General features: G+C 41.0%; 1 protein-coding gene across 1 annotated transcript in view; it reads right to left on the reverse strand.

Annotated features, from left to right (window-relative positions):
• elp3 (elongator acetyltransferase complex subunit 3) overlaps window positions 1–16,166 on the reverse strand; it is an 84,828-nt gene that overhangs the window by 19,412 nt on the left and 49,250 nt on the right. Inside the window, exons 13-14 of the mRNA XM_048531805.2 lie at window positions 13,978–14,205; window positions 6,060–6,141 (exon numbers count right to left, since the gene is read on the reverse strand). Coding sequence (XP_048387762.1) covers window positions 6,060–6,141; window positions 13,978–14,205 — 310 coding nt within the window. The remainder of the gene's footprint in view (window positions 1–6,059; window positions 6,142–13,977; window positions 14,206–16,166) is intronic.

Here is a 16,166-nt window from a genome sequence, read left to right on the forward strand (position 1 = left end):
AGCCACAGAACAAAGAGATCAGGTCCCTGAGGTAAATGCATGCACAGGAAGCATGTGAATAACCAATTTAATATGGACTTCACACTCACTTTTCAATGCATCATCACTTTGTTAGTGGCACATTGGAAGTTCATACAAAAGGTGTAAAAAACCAATTAAAAAGCTCCCTAATAGATTAATGAACCTCTTCACAACATGATCATTCCTCAAATTCAATCTATATCCAATCAGGTGGTTCATAAATGTGCTTTTGGTATCTGGCTCATTCTGAAACCTGTGATGAATAGCAGCTGGTGCTGACTGTGTTTTCTGTGAAGATCAATTGTCCAGTCCTCTGAGAGCAATCTTTAGAGGAACACTCATCTTTCTTATTTAGCAACAGCATCAAGTTGCAGTATTGCAAACAGATGCACGCATCTTGGGCTCCATTTTCTCAGGGTTATTACAGTCCAAGACTTATCAATGACCAGAATCAAGCAGCCTTCTGATAAATATTTAATCTATTTTCAGGAAGGTAATTTATACACACAACTGGGCTTGTAACCAGGCAATGCACTTAGATAATTTACGAACAATGATGAATAGAAAAATACCTTTTTGGTCCAATCAGCCTGCCAATTGTGATACATTGTACGTGGTAAGATCTATATTCTCACCCCACTCCAAATTTGAGAGATCTCTGGGAAGATGCAAAATAAATCTCCAGGCAATTGGAAGGAAACTTTGTAATTTCTCTCCAACTTATCACCCTGCCTCCAATAACTAAAACTAGTCTAAGGATATGCCCACAGCTTCCAGAGGACTGAGCCAAATGACACAATCTGAAACCTTAATTCCAACCAAATAGCCAGCCAAAATGGAGACAGGCAGCAGAGCAGAGAAAAGAACACTGTACTGAAATGTGGCTGTGAGAATGCTGTCAGAGGCAGTAGATTAAGGCATGTGCATTAGTATAATTCTAGTGCAATAAGAAATGAATTTAACTCCCCAATATTGTCAAGACAATGCTCTTCTTCACCTATATTTTATGGTCCAAACAGCACTCTACAATAGCCCCAGCAGTGGTGTTCCTTCTCCTTCCACTTCCTATTCCTCAGCTTCAATTACTATGGGGCATTTTTGATCCAATCCCTTTGCCTCCCACTCAACTCAGCTGCCATACACATGTTCCTTCTTCTTCTTTGCAAGCTAAGTTGGATTAGAATGCCTCATGTGTGTTATGACCACAATAAGCAACTGCTATTCTTCCTGCAGGAGAAGCTAACACAGCAGAAGAAGGAGCAGAGAAAAATCCTGCAACTGACGCAGGCACTGACAATCTGGGCCAGAGAAAGGGGAACAGCTTTGACATGGTCACGTACAGCATGCATTTGAGAGATATGTATAAAGAAAGAACAGGACATTGTAGAAAGAAGTGCATTAGGTGAGAACAATGATTTTTTTCAACAGCCTCGAGTGTTAGTACACCAGGATGTATCCTTGATGGATCTGACTTGAAGAATCAGCATCTAAAATTTGAGAAATGCTTTCAAGCTTGACTTAGAGTTATATCCAACAATTCTGAATTGTCATAAAGGATCTGAAAAAGAATTTCACTGTCAGGAATTTCGGCAATAATAATAAAAGTTTAATATTCGACAAACAATCAGAGCTCCTCTGATGAAAACACAGAGAATGCTGGAGAAACTACAAGGATTTATTTTGGTCTCAAAACATTAACTCAGGATCTCTCCCTACAGGTGCTGCCAGCCTGCTGAGTTTCTCCAGCATTCTCCGTGTCTGTTTCAGATTTCCAACATCAACAGTATTTTGCTTTTATTTCAGATCTTGTCTGGTGTTGCTCATGGACAAACATGAAAAAAGTTTCATTTTCTATATGGGAATGATTCTCCGAATGCGATATAGCCAAGTGCGCACATGGATGCAGTCAGTGATGTCACCTGGCCACCGGGAGGTTACAGGGAATTTTACGTGGGGACACTGTCATCAGCACAAATGCTGCTATCTAGGAGTCGCAAAGGCAAGGCAGTGGCTGCAGTGGAACAAAGAACTGGGAGCTTTTTAGGGCAGGGGAGTGGGGTCGAGCGCACTGGCAGCAGGATGAGTGGGGTCTTCTGTTTTGCCTGAGGTGACGAAAGGACTGGGGACACTGGGAAACCACATAGAAAATTACAGAGGGAGGCTGCTAGGTTAAAAGCAATTCTTTATGTTGTCATGCAAGCTATGTCACTTTACACCCTGAAGCACCATTCTTAGACAAGCAGCTTCTTCTTGTCACTTCAGAATTATGTTAATTTTCTTTCCGTTGTTTGCAGCACTTAGGGGTGGCATTCAGAGGAAATTCTACCTTTCTTCATTACAGCAGTGACAACACTCAAGAGTAACTTAATCGGCTGAAAAACGCTTTGAGATATCCAGTGTTTGTGAAAAAGCACTATATAAATGCAAATTTTTCCTTTCCTTTATTGTCCTAGGTGCGGCATTCTCATTACTCAGACTCTTGCCACTTTTTTCTTCTTCCACACTGCAAGTTTTACATTGCTGCTCTTTAATTTTTCTTTATTTATGCGATGTGGACACTGGTGGCTCGGCCAGCATTCATTGCTCTTTGCTGATTGGAGACGGTGGTGGTACCTTCTTGAACTGCTGCAGTCCATCTGGTACTAGGTACACTCAGAGTGCTGTTCAGGAGGGAGTTCTGGGATTCTGACCTCGTGACAGTGAAGGGCGTACAATGTACTTACAATGAAGAATGATGTGGGGTTGGAGGGATACTTAGAGGTAATGGCATTCCGATGCATCTGGTGTCATTGTCTTTATAGGTGCTGGTCATAGGAGACTTAGTGATTTTTTAGATGATACGCACTGCTGTAACTGTGTGACTATGGTAGATGGGTGCCAGTCAGCAGGTTTTCTCCTGGATGGTATTGAGCTTATTGAGCATCGTTGGAGCTGTACTCATCCAAGCAAGAGTATTCCATCACACTCTCCTCTTGTGCCTTGTAGATGATTTGGTGGGGGGGGGGAGCATGCCCAATTCCAACTTTATGATGAAGGGAAGGTCACGTGGAAAATATTCCCCCTGATTCTCATCGGTTCAAGCATTGCTAGGGCTCCTTGTTGACACACTAGGTTAAATAATGCATTGGTGTCAATGGATCATTTTCACCTCACATCATTAATTCAACCCTTTTGTCCATATTTAGACCAAGGATTTAATGAGGTCAACTCAAACTGAGCATTCATCAGTAGGGTACTGCAGAGTTAGTGCCACTCCAGAGCACTGTCAATAACATCTTCCATCACTTTGCTTATGATTGTAAGTAGATTGATTTGGCTATAACTCGACAAGTTAGATTTGTCTTGCATATCTGGACAATTTTCCATATTACTAGGTAGATGTTAGTTTTGAAGCTCTACTGGATCAGCTTGAGTAGGGGTATACTTAGATGTGCAGCACAAGTCTTCAGTACAATTTCCCAAATCTTGACAAGTCCCATAGTCTTTGTCATGTCCAATGCCTTCAGCTGTTTCTTAATATCAAATGGAGTAAATCAAATTGTCTGAATACTGGCATCTGTAATGCTGAGGAGGCCAAGAATAATCATCCATTTGGTAATGGCTGAAGATCTGTCTCACCATATAAGTAACATCTATAGATACTCCTTTATCTACAATACAATCACCTGTTACCAGCTCAAAAATGTATAAAAGGTTTGTTAGACAGGGCTCATCTTTAGTAAATAATAGTGACTCTCTTTGATCAGTTTATGTCTGTGTAACAGCCTAATCATCCTGTTCCTAATGCTTTTATTAACTTCTGCACAACTGACATCAAACTAAGATGTCTATAATTTGTTAGATCATCTTTCCTTACTTTCTTAAATGATAGAGTGACACTGGCAAACTCAAATTACAAGAGATCAATTCCTGTCTCGAGATTTGGATGACCATGGCTACAGTGTCTTTGTAATTTTTTTCACCATTGGTTACAATACTTTGTGTTGGAAATCATCGGGAGAATTTTCCCTCTTTCTACAAACAGTATTTCCCCAAATATTGTTCGTTTTAAAACTTGTATTACACTCTTAAGTTCCTCCTCTCAACTTTTTTTTGTTTTCTCTTCTATCTATGGTAGTGGACAGGGTGCAGCAGAGGTTGACTTGAACGGCACATGGTATGACAGAATTCATTTATGTAAAGAAACTGGAGAAGCTCCACTTGCTCTCCTGAGCACAGAAAAGGGCAAGAGAAGATTTAGTAGTGATGTTCAAAATTGCTAAGAGTTTTGGTAGAGCAGATGTGGATAAATTGTTTGAATTGGCAGGAGGATTCATGCAGCCTTCATTTAAAATAAATGGAAAAAGCCATGGAGAGGTGATTTCTTTAAATGCAGCGAGTTGTTGGGATCTGGCTGAAAGAGAATAACAACAGTAACTTTCAAAAGGGAATTAAGTACTTGAAAGGGAAATATTTGCTGGACTATTGAAAAGAATAGAGAAATAGGGCTAATTATACTGCTGTCATTTTGAGCTAGCATGGCCACGATGGGCCGTGTGGTGTATTGCAGTGCTGATTGGTTCGCTGATGTTACAAAGAAACAAAGATAATTTTCTCATATATGTGGGCATAAGAAAACTGCTTTTCTTTGCAAATACTTTCTTCACTGAAATGATAGCACACAGATCATTGTTAAGACTGTGAAATATTAGTCAAATGCAAATAATGGTAAGCTGGGATCTGCAACAAAATGACAAATCAATCTGATCTGCTGCGCATCTCTCCAGTTACAGCTATAATATCCCTTACTCTATTGTTAACGAGAGTACAATGAGATTGCCATCATCTTTCAATGTTCAGTTTGCTACCAGTCCCCTTGGTTATTTATAATTTATGGAGCAGCCAGTTCCTCAATGATAATATCAGCTTTCAGAATGTAATAACAGTACAAACGCCAAAGACAATTGTGTCCAATACTAGGCTAATGAACCAGCACAACAGATGGGATTGCTCGATGTTGGAGACAGTGTTCCCAAACATGCTCAGAGCAACTGCTTTCACACGATCAGGATGTTGGCCAGCCCAGCAGGGCCACTCATTCTAGACTGATACATTTTTAGGTCATTCATCCATGTACAGCATGAAGTTTAATTGTCATGTGCTGTGCTGTGCTATGCTGCAGATGAAACCATGACTAATTTGTGTTGAAGCACAGTAAAATCTGTGAAAATGTTGAAAAAACATAGCTGGTTGTCTTAATTATCCCCACCACGCAATATGATTCTAGTCTTATCCTATGTGGTGAAACCAAATGTGTTCAAGACCACCAATGATATACTAACACTGACCAACTTTCCAAGTTAAATTATAAACAGGTGCAAACAAGTAGTGGAAATATTGACAAGACATTATAACAGTAATAAAGAGCAAATTATGCATTATTATAAAGGAGTTTCAGAACCTATTGAGGAGTATTTTGACATCTGGAGAGTCCTATGAAAATCCCTGAGAAACAAAATCAGAATCAGCTTCTTTATACAATAGGTAATGGAAATCTGAAAGTTTTACTCGAAAAAGCTGAGGTTGATGGATTTGTGTGGAGTAAGTGTACCTAAAGTTATGGAAGCAAGGTGGAGAGGTAGAGTTGCTATACAGATCAGCCACGATCTATATGAATGGTAGAACAGTTTTGAATATCTGTATCCTATTCTAATGTCCCAAAGCTATGAAAGAGTACTCTTATTTACTATTCACCTTCTGTGCGCCAACTCCTAAATTACCAAAAGATAAACTGAATTTTACATATATTAAAATAACAATGAGTTGTGTTTTGAAATCTATTACATTTTGTGCTTAAGTCATCAACAAATCCTTACACCTCTACTTTCTGACGATGCTCATAGCCATGCTTCTTCAATGAGAATTATTACAAAGAAATAGTAAAACACACTATAATTAAACTGTGTGCTGGAAAGACAGAAAGCAAGCCTTACAGTCAAAGCTATTAGTTATATCGACTATATCAATATTTCATTCTGTGAACTGTAAGTGGGCATTACCTGAAATAACAGCAATTTTGGATGATCCATGTTCTTCTTGAGCAATCCGTTCTGCCTCCTCCATTAAAAGCATTCCGAAACCCTGGAAAACATTGAAATTTAACAAAACTAACAGGCTATATAGATCAGCCATGATTTTATTGAATGGCAGAGCACGCTTAAGGGGGTGGAATGGTCTACTTTTGCCCCTATTTCATTTGTACAAAAGTAGCAATTCTAGATAAGAGCTACGATCTGGACAAAGGAACCGAGGGCAGATGACACAAAGTAGGTGGAGGGATTGGTAATATTAAAGAAATGGGTAGGCTACGGAAGGACTTGGACAGGCTCAGAAAGTGGGCAAAGAAGTGGCAGATGGAATACATTGTTGGAAAGTGTGAGGTTACGCACTTTAGAAAGAGGTGTTGAATATTTTCTAAATAGGGAACTGCTTCAGAAATCTGAAGCACAAAGGGACTTGTGAGTCCTAATTCAGGATTCTGTTAAAGTTAAAAGGAACTATGGTTGGCAGTTCAGAAAGCAAATGCATAGCATTCATTTAAAGACGGCTTGAATAAAGAGAAGAAATGTACTGCAGAGGCCGTATAACACCCTGGTCAGACCAGATTTGACATATTTTACTCAGCTTTGGGGCCAGTATCTAAGGATGGATGTGCTGGCATTGGAGACGGACTACAGAAAGTTTACAAAAATGATCCTGGGGGATGAAGGGCTTGTTAGATGAGGAGCAGTTGAGGACTCTGAGTCTGTACTCGATGCAATTTTGAGGATAAGGATGAGGATGAATCTGTTAGAAACTTACAAAATGCTGAGAGGCTTGAATAGGGTGACCGCAGAGATGTTTCCACTACAGGGGAGACTTGACCTGAGAAATCAGTGTTACAGTGAACTGACATGAAGAGGAATTTCTTCAGCCAGAAGGTGGTTAACCTGTGGAACTCACTGCCTCAGACTGTAGAGACTAAGTCATTGAGTGTATGCAAAACAGAGATAAATAGGTTCTTGATTGGTAAGGGGTTCAAGGGTTGTGGGAAGAAAGCAGGGGAATGCGGTTGAGAAACAAATTAGCCAAGATTGAATGACAGAACAGACTCGACAGGTCAAATGGCCTAATTCTACACTGATCTCTTATGGTCTAACTGCATCGAGAGGGGTTGGGATCAAAGAACTTAGTGTTTATAGCTGTGTCAACCCTTTGAATGTCTAATATGTCACTTTCCTAATACCCTTATTCGTACATTTAAAAACAATGTCCAGTCCCTTTATTCCCTGAATTTTTCTCCCCCCACTGTTTGTTGCCAAATATTTCATGTCCTAAAACTGTATTCTTCACAATGTATTGCTCATTGTGTTTACTTGTGTTAAATAATAAGATTCATCAGTCAAAGCAACAGGACACCTTGTTTTAAATGCTTAATAAATTTTAATTGGGATGAAGGACTCTTCCCAACGCAACACAAGATTTCAATTTGTTCACTTACCAGTCCTTTTAATTACGAATGTAATTTATTATGTAGTGCAATTCGTGTAAATAAACACTCTAAAGCACTTAAATGGGAGCATGCAGAGAAATAGATGGAGTATTTTTAAAGGGCAGTCAATGATGTAGTGTGCGAAATGAGAGTCTGTACATAAATTGTCTGCCATATTTCCCTCATTTTAACAGTAACAGCTTTGCAAAACTACTCCATGGCATCATTTTCTCTATCCACATGCACTTGTGAAATACTGAGTTATTTATTCACATTAACAATGATATAAATGCATTTTAATGAACAAAATAAAAAGGCTGGTACATGGAGACACTGACTGAATAGGATAACAATGGTAATTACTTTATGTTGAGTGCTGTATTTGAAGACTGCTTTATCCTAACCAAAGAAATCCTGTATTTTCGATCATGCTTACTTGGTTGAAAAAAAGCTTTGGGATATTGGACAGTTGCAAACATTTATTTATTTTTTCAAAAAAGTATGTGTAAGGAAATGAGACACACGATACTGAATATAAAAGCATACTTGTTTTAACAAGGCAGAGTAAAATGTAAGTGGTGGAAAATCAGGTGAGTGAGTATTTTCCTAACCAGAGTCATTAACAGCACATTGGCAAGAAAGAGGTTAAAGTTGATGTGAGGGCAGTGAGCTGATTCAAGAAATATTTAGATGATGTATGGGAGACATAAGGGTTGAGGTCAACTCAAGTAATTTTCTGATTGTGTGTGTGTGTATCTGAAGCTAGTGGAGAAGAAGGAACAATCAAAATCAGGAACAGAACAGTCAGGAATTGTGCCAAAGTCTTTCATGGAGCATGACAATCTATGGAGATATTTTCATTACTACTGAAATCCTAATTTCAAACAATGGAAATTCACATTACAGGTTCCAAAGTACTTGAATACAACACATTTAGGGTATACATCATCACATGGCTTGACCAGATACAAGGGTAAAAAGCAAAGCAAAAGGTTTATTTTATTCACATTTTCACAAAGGTCTTCAAAGAGAAAAATTCAAATGAACTCAACACTGTTGCTATAAACCAATTACAACTGAGTACATTAATCACTAGTATTTATCACTGGTTCATTTGTTTTTGTTAAATTTCTCAACAGCAGTAAAAACATCCAATGAAGTAAACTCATGAGTAAAATGAAAAAGTTCAACACCTCTATATTTTTGGCTGGACTTATTCAGGCACACTTACAGATGCACGCAAAAATTGGTTAGTTTTGACATTCAGTGACAGACTAGGGAGAGAAATTTTTAAATGTCACAAGTTTGTGTGGTAAATTGGACAATGGAAAGATGCTAACTTTAAATTTTTAGGAGTCAGTCAACAACTCAATGGAATTGATGTACATGTCCTGTCTCCTTTACTAACCAACAATCTCCCAGAGTGAGAGATGTAGCAAACAAAGATAGCGAGGCATCTTGCACACTTCATGAATCTAAGGAACTTACTGGTTTTACTAGAGGGATATTGATCAATTATGGCTGTAAGTTTGCTCACTGAGTTGGAAGGTTCATTTTCAGATGTTTTGTCACCATTCTAGGTAACATCATCAGTGAGCCTCCAGTGAAGCAGTGGTGTTATGTTCTGCTTTCTATTTATGTGTTTAGGTTTCCTTGAGTTGTTGATATCATTTCCTGTGTTGGTGATGTCATTTCCTGTTCTTTTTCTCAGAGGGTGGTAGATGGGTTCGAAATCAATGTGTTTGTTGATGGAGTTCCAGTTGGAATTCTCGTGCGTGTCTCTGTTTGGCTTGTCCTAGGATGGATGTGTGGTCACAATCAAGATCAATTATAGTATCTTTCTAAATCCGAACAAATGCAATGTGATAGGTCCAGTTTGTATCTATGTGCCCATTGTTTTTTCTGAAATGTCAATGCTGGGTGACTGGCCTCAATGTCTGGGCAGTCAAAATAAAGCTCATAATTCTGAGGTCATGGAAGTACTTCATCTGGACTCTGCAGGCAGGCTAAGCCTGTGAAGAACAAAACTAGGGGCCATTACCATAAGACAGTAACCAACAATCTCTACAGGGAAATCAAGAGATGTTTCTTCAGACAGTGGCAAAAACATGGAATTAACAACGGTAATTGAGACAAACAGGATAAATGCATTCAATGGAGAGTGAGGAAGAGATGAAATATTTTGATGAAATGAGATAAAGTACTGTGGAGGTCACGTCATACATGAACAGGCTTTTATGCATTGAAAGGTCAACTTTTGTCCTGCAAGTAGCATGCAACTTCAGGATAATGATACTTTTACAACATGCAAAGCTGTCTGTGTTACAAGAAGGATATTTCTGTACTCTTTGCACTACAGTAAACGGCCGTGTGGTAGGGCTTCGTGCAGGGTTTTGCCCTGGGCTCATCGACTCCCGCATGCTTCCTCCCTTTTTACCTTTTACTTCCGCTCTTTCCATTTGTTTTTCTTTGGGGCCTTTTGTGGCAGGTTAGTGGGTGAAATCAGCACTGAAGCTGAAGGAGGCCAGGCATGGAACGGCATCTCCACTCGACGGTCAGAGGCAGTGACAGCACCAGCAGCGGGGACATCCTGCCAGCATTCACAACTGGAACCAGTAGCAGGGACATCCTGCCGGCATTCACAACTGGGACCAGTAGCAGGGACATCCTGCCGGCATTCACAACTGGCACCAGCAGCTGGGACATCCTCCAAACATTCACAACTGGCACCAGTAGCAGGGACATCCTCCTAGCATTCACAACTGGAACCAGCAGCTGGGACATCCTCCAAACATTCACAACTGGCACCAGCAGCGGGGACATCCTGCCGGCATTCACAACTGGAACCAGCAGCTGGGACATCCTCCAAACATTCACAACTGGAACCAGTAGCAGGGACATCCTGCCAGCATACACAACTGGCACCAGTAGCAGGGACATCCTGCCGGCATTCATGGCTGGCACCAGCAGAGGGGACATCATGCTGGCATTCACGGCTGGCACCAGCAGCGGGGACATCCTGCTGGCATTCACAACTGGCATCAGCAGCTGGGACATCCTGCCGGCATTCACATCTGGAACCAGCAGCTGGGGCATCCTGGCGGCATTCACATCTGGAACCAGCAGCTGGGGCATCCTGCCGGCATTCACAACTGGCACCAGCAGCAGGGACATCCTGCCGGCAGTCATGGCTGGCACCAGCAGCGGGGACATCCTGCCGGCATTCATTGCTGGCAGCAGCAGCGGGGACATCCTGCCGGCAGTCATGGCTGGCACCAGCAGCGGGGACATCCTGCCGGCATTCACGGCTGGCACCAGCAGCGGGGGCATCCTGCCGGCATTCACAACTGGCACCGGTAGCAGGGACTTCCTGCCGGTATTCACAACTGGCACCAGCAGCTGGGACATCCTGCCAGCATTCACGACTGGCAGCAGCAGCGGGGACATCCTGCCGGCAGTCATGGCTGGCACCAGCAGCGGGGACATCCTGCCGGCATTCACGGCTGGCACCAGCAGCGGGGGCATCCTGCCGGCATTCACAACTGGCACCGGTAGCAGGGACTTCCTGCCGGTATTCACAACTGGCACCAGCAGCTGGGACATCCTGCCAGCATTCATGGCTGGCAGCAGCGGCAGGGACATCCTCCCGGCGTTCAAGACTGGTAGCAGCAGTGGTGGCAAAGCTCCTCCCACAACTGGAAAAGTCTGCTGTCACCACGATCTCAAGATGTTGGCAGTGGCAAGGCGACATCTCGGAGGAGGGCAGCCAGAGTGGGGTTCGTGATTGTGGGGCGAATGTAGGTTCAGCTTGGGACCCAGCATCAGCAGTGCTGAGATAGGCCCGGCAACAAAGAGACAGTGCCTAAAGAGTGGCGAATCCTATGTTGGTGGGTCAGGCACAGGTGCCGGTGAGAAGGTGAAGGAGGGGTTAGTGGCACAGGTATTGTTCATGACCTGGCTCAGCACTCTCTTTCAGATATTCCTTTTGTACTTTTTTTTTCTTAAGCTATTCAAAATGGCAGTGGTGATTGTTGAGGCTTTTCGCTGTATTTTACCACATTATTCACCACAAAATGCAACTGACAATAAATAAATCCTAAATAATCGCCTCCACAACTGACTAACCACTTCACTCTTCACCAGCTAGAAGGAGACTAAAAGTGGCATTTTTTTCTTGGCTCTTCAGAACAAGGGCACAAGACAAAAAACATGCCATTCAGACTTATTTTCAGACCAAGCACGTACACTCTGATTGCATGGGAATGTACTAAAGTCTGGCAGGAATGCAATGTGTATACAAACCTGCAATGTACGTACAAATTTATTTTGTCTACATGAAACAGTCTTACACATTCATGATTACTGAGAGCTGCTCTGCTAGGATTTCTGTCCAGCGACAGCCTGATGAGAACTCCCTGACGACAGCTCCCATCTACTTCCGAGCACACATTATTCGATTATATCTTTACGGGCAGATAACTTATTGTGTGTCAATCAATTTGTTTGAACTCTTCTGGACAATTGTCATAGGACAGCTTTCATGATGTTGGATGGCTGTTGTCCACATGCCCATCTTCATCTGAGAATGAGTTTACCATTCTTTCTAAGAACATAGTAAAATTATGAAAATTTGGTTTTAAGGGGACCCCAATTTCCAACACTTCTGGCATGCACAAACACATCAACACTATAGGCCTGGGGTGATGATCTTAAATTGGTTTCTGGTGGTAATTCTCATCATATTTTGGATTATTTAATAAATGATTTCCGATCATAGAATCACATCTAATAGTGGAGATAGTTCTGAAGCTTGCAAACATGGGCTTGTTAAGCATGAGTGGCAAGCTGCCAGCCGCGAATGCTCATTAATATGCCTTGTATGATGCAGTCTGCCAGACTTCAGGTGTATTGCCTAAATATCTGGCATCACATCAGCACTGGAACTCATGCCACATTACTCATTTGTGTTTAGGCATAAGTGTGGGATCTCCTTTAGGCCCAGTTCTTGCTAACATCTTTGCTGGTTACCATGAGAAGCACAATTTTGATGGAAAGACCACTAACCTCCTCCCCCTTGCATTCTTCCAATATACAGATGACACGCTTGTAAAGTTTTGATCTGTGGCCACAAAGAATTTCTTTACAGAACTTAATAAACTCCATCCTACACTCAATTTACCATTGAAATGGAGCAATTAACTGAACTCCCCTTCCTCGATGTGTTAGTTGAGAAGTTGGAAAATGCGTTCTTAACTACTATCTACCAAAACCCTTTGTTCACCAGTCAATGTGTGCATTAGAATTCCTACAGTCCCCACAAGCTACAAGATTAATTTTATTAGTAACCTCATGGACTGGGTCCTAGTTATCTGCTCAACTTGTAAGCTTGATGCTGAGATAGGGCATAACAAAACTATTTTCTGTGATCTGATCGAATTGTCACTTGTAGTATATTGCAAAAGCTCAAAAAAGGTCCACGCACATTACATTTGGCTCTGAGCAATGCACAGTCTACCTCAGATTACCTGGGAAGAGAAAGGTATCTCAAAAAAAAACAACAGGTGAAATTAGCAGCCTTGTACTGCTATAATGCAGTAAATCCTTGAGTGTTTTTTTCTACCAACAGGATGTTACTGTCAAATCAGAAAGGTGTTTTGCCTACCACATGTATCAATAATGTAACAGATGAGTTTCAGTGCTAGTGTAATGCCTAGTATGGAGGACATACATTCCAATTACTAGCAGGCCGTATCAAGCAACATATTCCACTGATCATTCACAGCAAGCAGCATGTCCCTTGAGCTTATTCAGGCTATGTTTGCATGCCTCAGAAAAGTATATCCCACCATTAAATGTGATTGTACTCTTGGAAATTATTTTTTAAACAATCCAGACCATACTAAGAGTTACACCAGACATCAATTTAAAATCATCAAATGGGCTATAGTGTGGTGCATTTGCACAAGCTAGATGCTACATATACGAATACTGCTTTATGTAAGCAGAAGAAATTTGTACACACAATGCACCTTTTTCAAACAAAATGGTTAGTTGTGGAGACAGCCAAACTCTGCTGTATCTCCATGGGTCAACCCACTGACCAATCAGAAATTAACTGCCCAGGTCTCTGAGAAGTATGATTGACAAGTAACTATTCTACTGTATCTCCATGTCAATGATAACCCAATCAGCATCTCTTCTCATTCTGTATTAAACAGTCTCTTTCTTCAAGTCTGTTGAGTCCTAATTCTGATGAGTGCAAAAAAAAGCTACGAATTTTAGTCTATTTATAGCAATGTTTGAAATTTCCAGAGTTCAGATGTGGGTCACCAAATAGAGATTAAAATAAATGACAATTTGCTGAAATGAGAATTTTTACGAATCTTTTATGTTAGTTTCAGTGTTTGTTCCTGTGTAATTAAATTGCTCAAATGATTCACCCTTACCTGATGTTGGAATTTGGATGGATCCCGTGCACTGACAGGCACTACACTGCCATATACATGGAGTTCTCGCACAATAGATACTCCTCCCTTCAGCTCTGTTCTGAACGTTTCCTCAGAACACTTCCGTAGGCGGAGTAGTCCGATTAGAATGTCCTGTTCAGGATCCTCATAGGACAAGAACGTTTCCCAGCCACCACTTGCAACATAATCTCTTCTTATCAATTCTACCTGAAAGAAATTAACCACACGCTCAAGATTATTGTGCTACAGAAGGCAGGTTATTTAATCAACTACTCACTTAGGCCCTCCCACTACATGGGCAGATTGCTACCCATTCAGACCCTCCAATTGTAGGCAGTAGGCTATGAAAGTAGCTTACAGACACTCCCACTTCAGGGAGCAGGCTACCAAATTAACCACAGACTCCAGAACTTTCATTGTTGGGGAGAGACATTTATTTCTTTTTCTCCAATATGGCATGCAAACCATGGTTACAAAATACAGCATAGGAATGGACAATCCCGTCTAACCAGTTCGCTGGTTGTGGTCCTCATTGACAGCACCAGTCATAATCCCATGTGCCTATTCTGTTCCATGCATTTATTCTTCATTCTATTCACCATATGTCTAAACTATTCATAAATACCAACATGGTCTCTGTCTGAATCACCACCACCAGAAATTCATTTCACAGCTTCACAACGCTTGAGGGAAGAAAATTCAAATTCAAAACCTTCAATCAAGAGAAACATTATGCCCTGGCTACTCCTAAATGTAAAAACCTCTACAAAATCACCCCTTAATGCTCCCTGATATCTTCCCTGAGTGACCCAATTCAAATGTTTTTTTGTTGTGGACTCCCATCCAAAGGCAACAGTTTTGTCTCTAGCCACTATACAACATCCTTTTTCATGTTAAGCAGTGACATAAGACCACCCTTTCACCTCATCCAAATTCAAACTCATTTACAGTGAAAATGTCTATTTATTTATTCAAGTTCACTTGAGACCTGCAAAGGATCAGGCTAGTTTGATGTAGCAATATCTGCCATCAGGAATACAGGTAGGTTTTTCAGATGCAGAAGAACCGTGATTGGTGACCTGTGGGGTATTATGCACACTCAATCCCGTAAAGCGACAATTTTGTTTTATTTTGTTTTTGCACTTATTTCTGAGCTGCAGCTCAACTTATTTTACCCTCCTGAGAGCTGATAATCAAAAGTTAGTAAAGAAATGAATGATGTGAAGGAGAATCTCAACTACCATCACCCCCAGCACTTCAGTAAGCGTTCAATGCTTATCTACCATCCAAATTAGTTCTGTCACTCAACAAGAACACAGATTATAATCTAATAACCCAGGATTAATGAAGCTAATAACAAAAATAATTGCTTGAGGGAACACATAGGAGGAGGAAGGTGTCCACCATATCTTATAATGCTTTGAAAATTGCTGCAAATAAGGAATAGTGAAGCTTCCTATTATTTAAGAACTACTTCCACTTTATAGAGTGCAGTACATTCATTGACCATTTCACAAACGATGAACTGATAGCAGTTGCCGGACTCATACTGAATGGAATCAAACACTGTGGAGGTGGCTGTTGACATGGCCAGTGAGGACTGAGAACTCCAGTATATTAGTAGTAAAAATGCAAGGGAGAACGTGATACATGTGTGGAGTGAACTTTGTGCAGAAGTGGTGGATGTGGGTACAATGACAACGTTTAAAAGATATTAGGATAAGTACATAAATAGGAAATGTTTGGAGGTATATGGGCCAGGAGGAAGCAGGTGGGACTAGTTTAATTTGGGAACGTTGTTGGCATGGACGGGTTTGACTAAAGGGTATGTTTCCAAGCTGACTCTATGGCTCCATGGGTACCACATTTAGGTATCTAACAATTCTCACTATGTGCCATTTGAACTGAGCCCGAGTGATTCTTCACAGGCAAGGCCAGCGAAATCAGAGCACTGTTCATCACCAACCAATTCTGTAAACTCATCATGACAATGTGAAAGATGCTTTCACGTGAAAGAAGAGATTGCAGGTTTCTAAATGAACAAATGGACTTAAGGGCCTTCACCCACCTTTTTTTTAAAAAAACTATGAAATACTTTGTTAGGTTTCAGGTATGAAAGGTTCATTTTTAAAGTCCAGAATGGGTGGGGATTTGAAAGTATGGCAATC

This window comes from Stegostoma tigrinum, chromosome 4 (genome assembly GCF_030684315.1).
Source record: "Stegostoma tigrinum isolate sSteTig4 chromosome 4, sSteTig4.hap1, whole genome shotgun sequence".
NCBI lineage: Eukaryota > Metazoa > Chordata > Chondrichthyes > Orectolobiformes > Stegostomatidae > Stegostoma > Stegostoma tigrinum.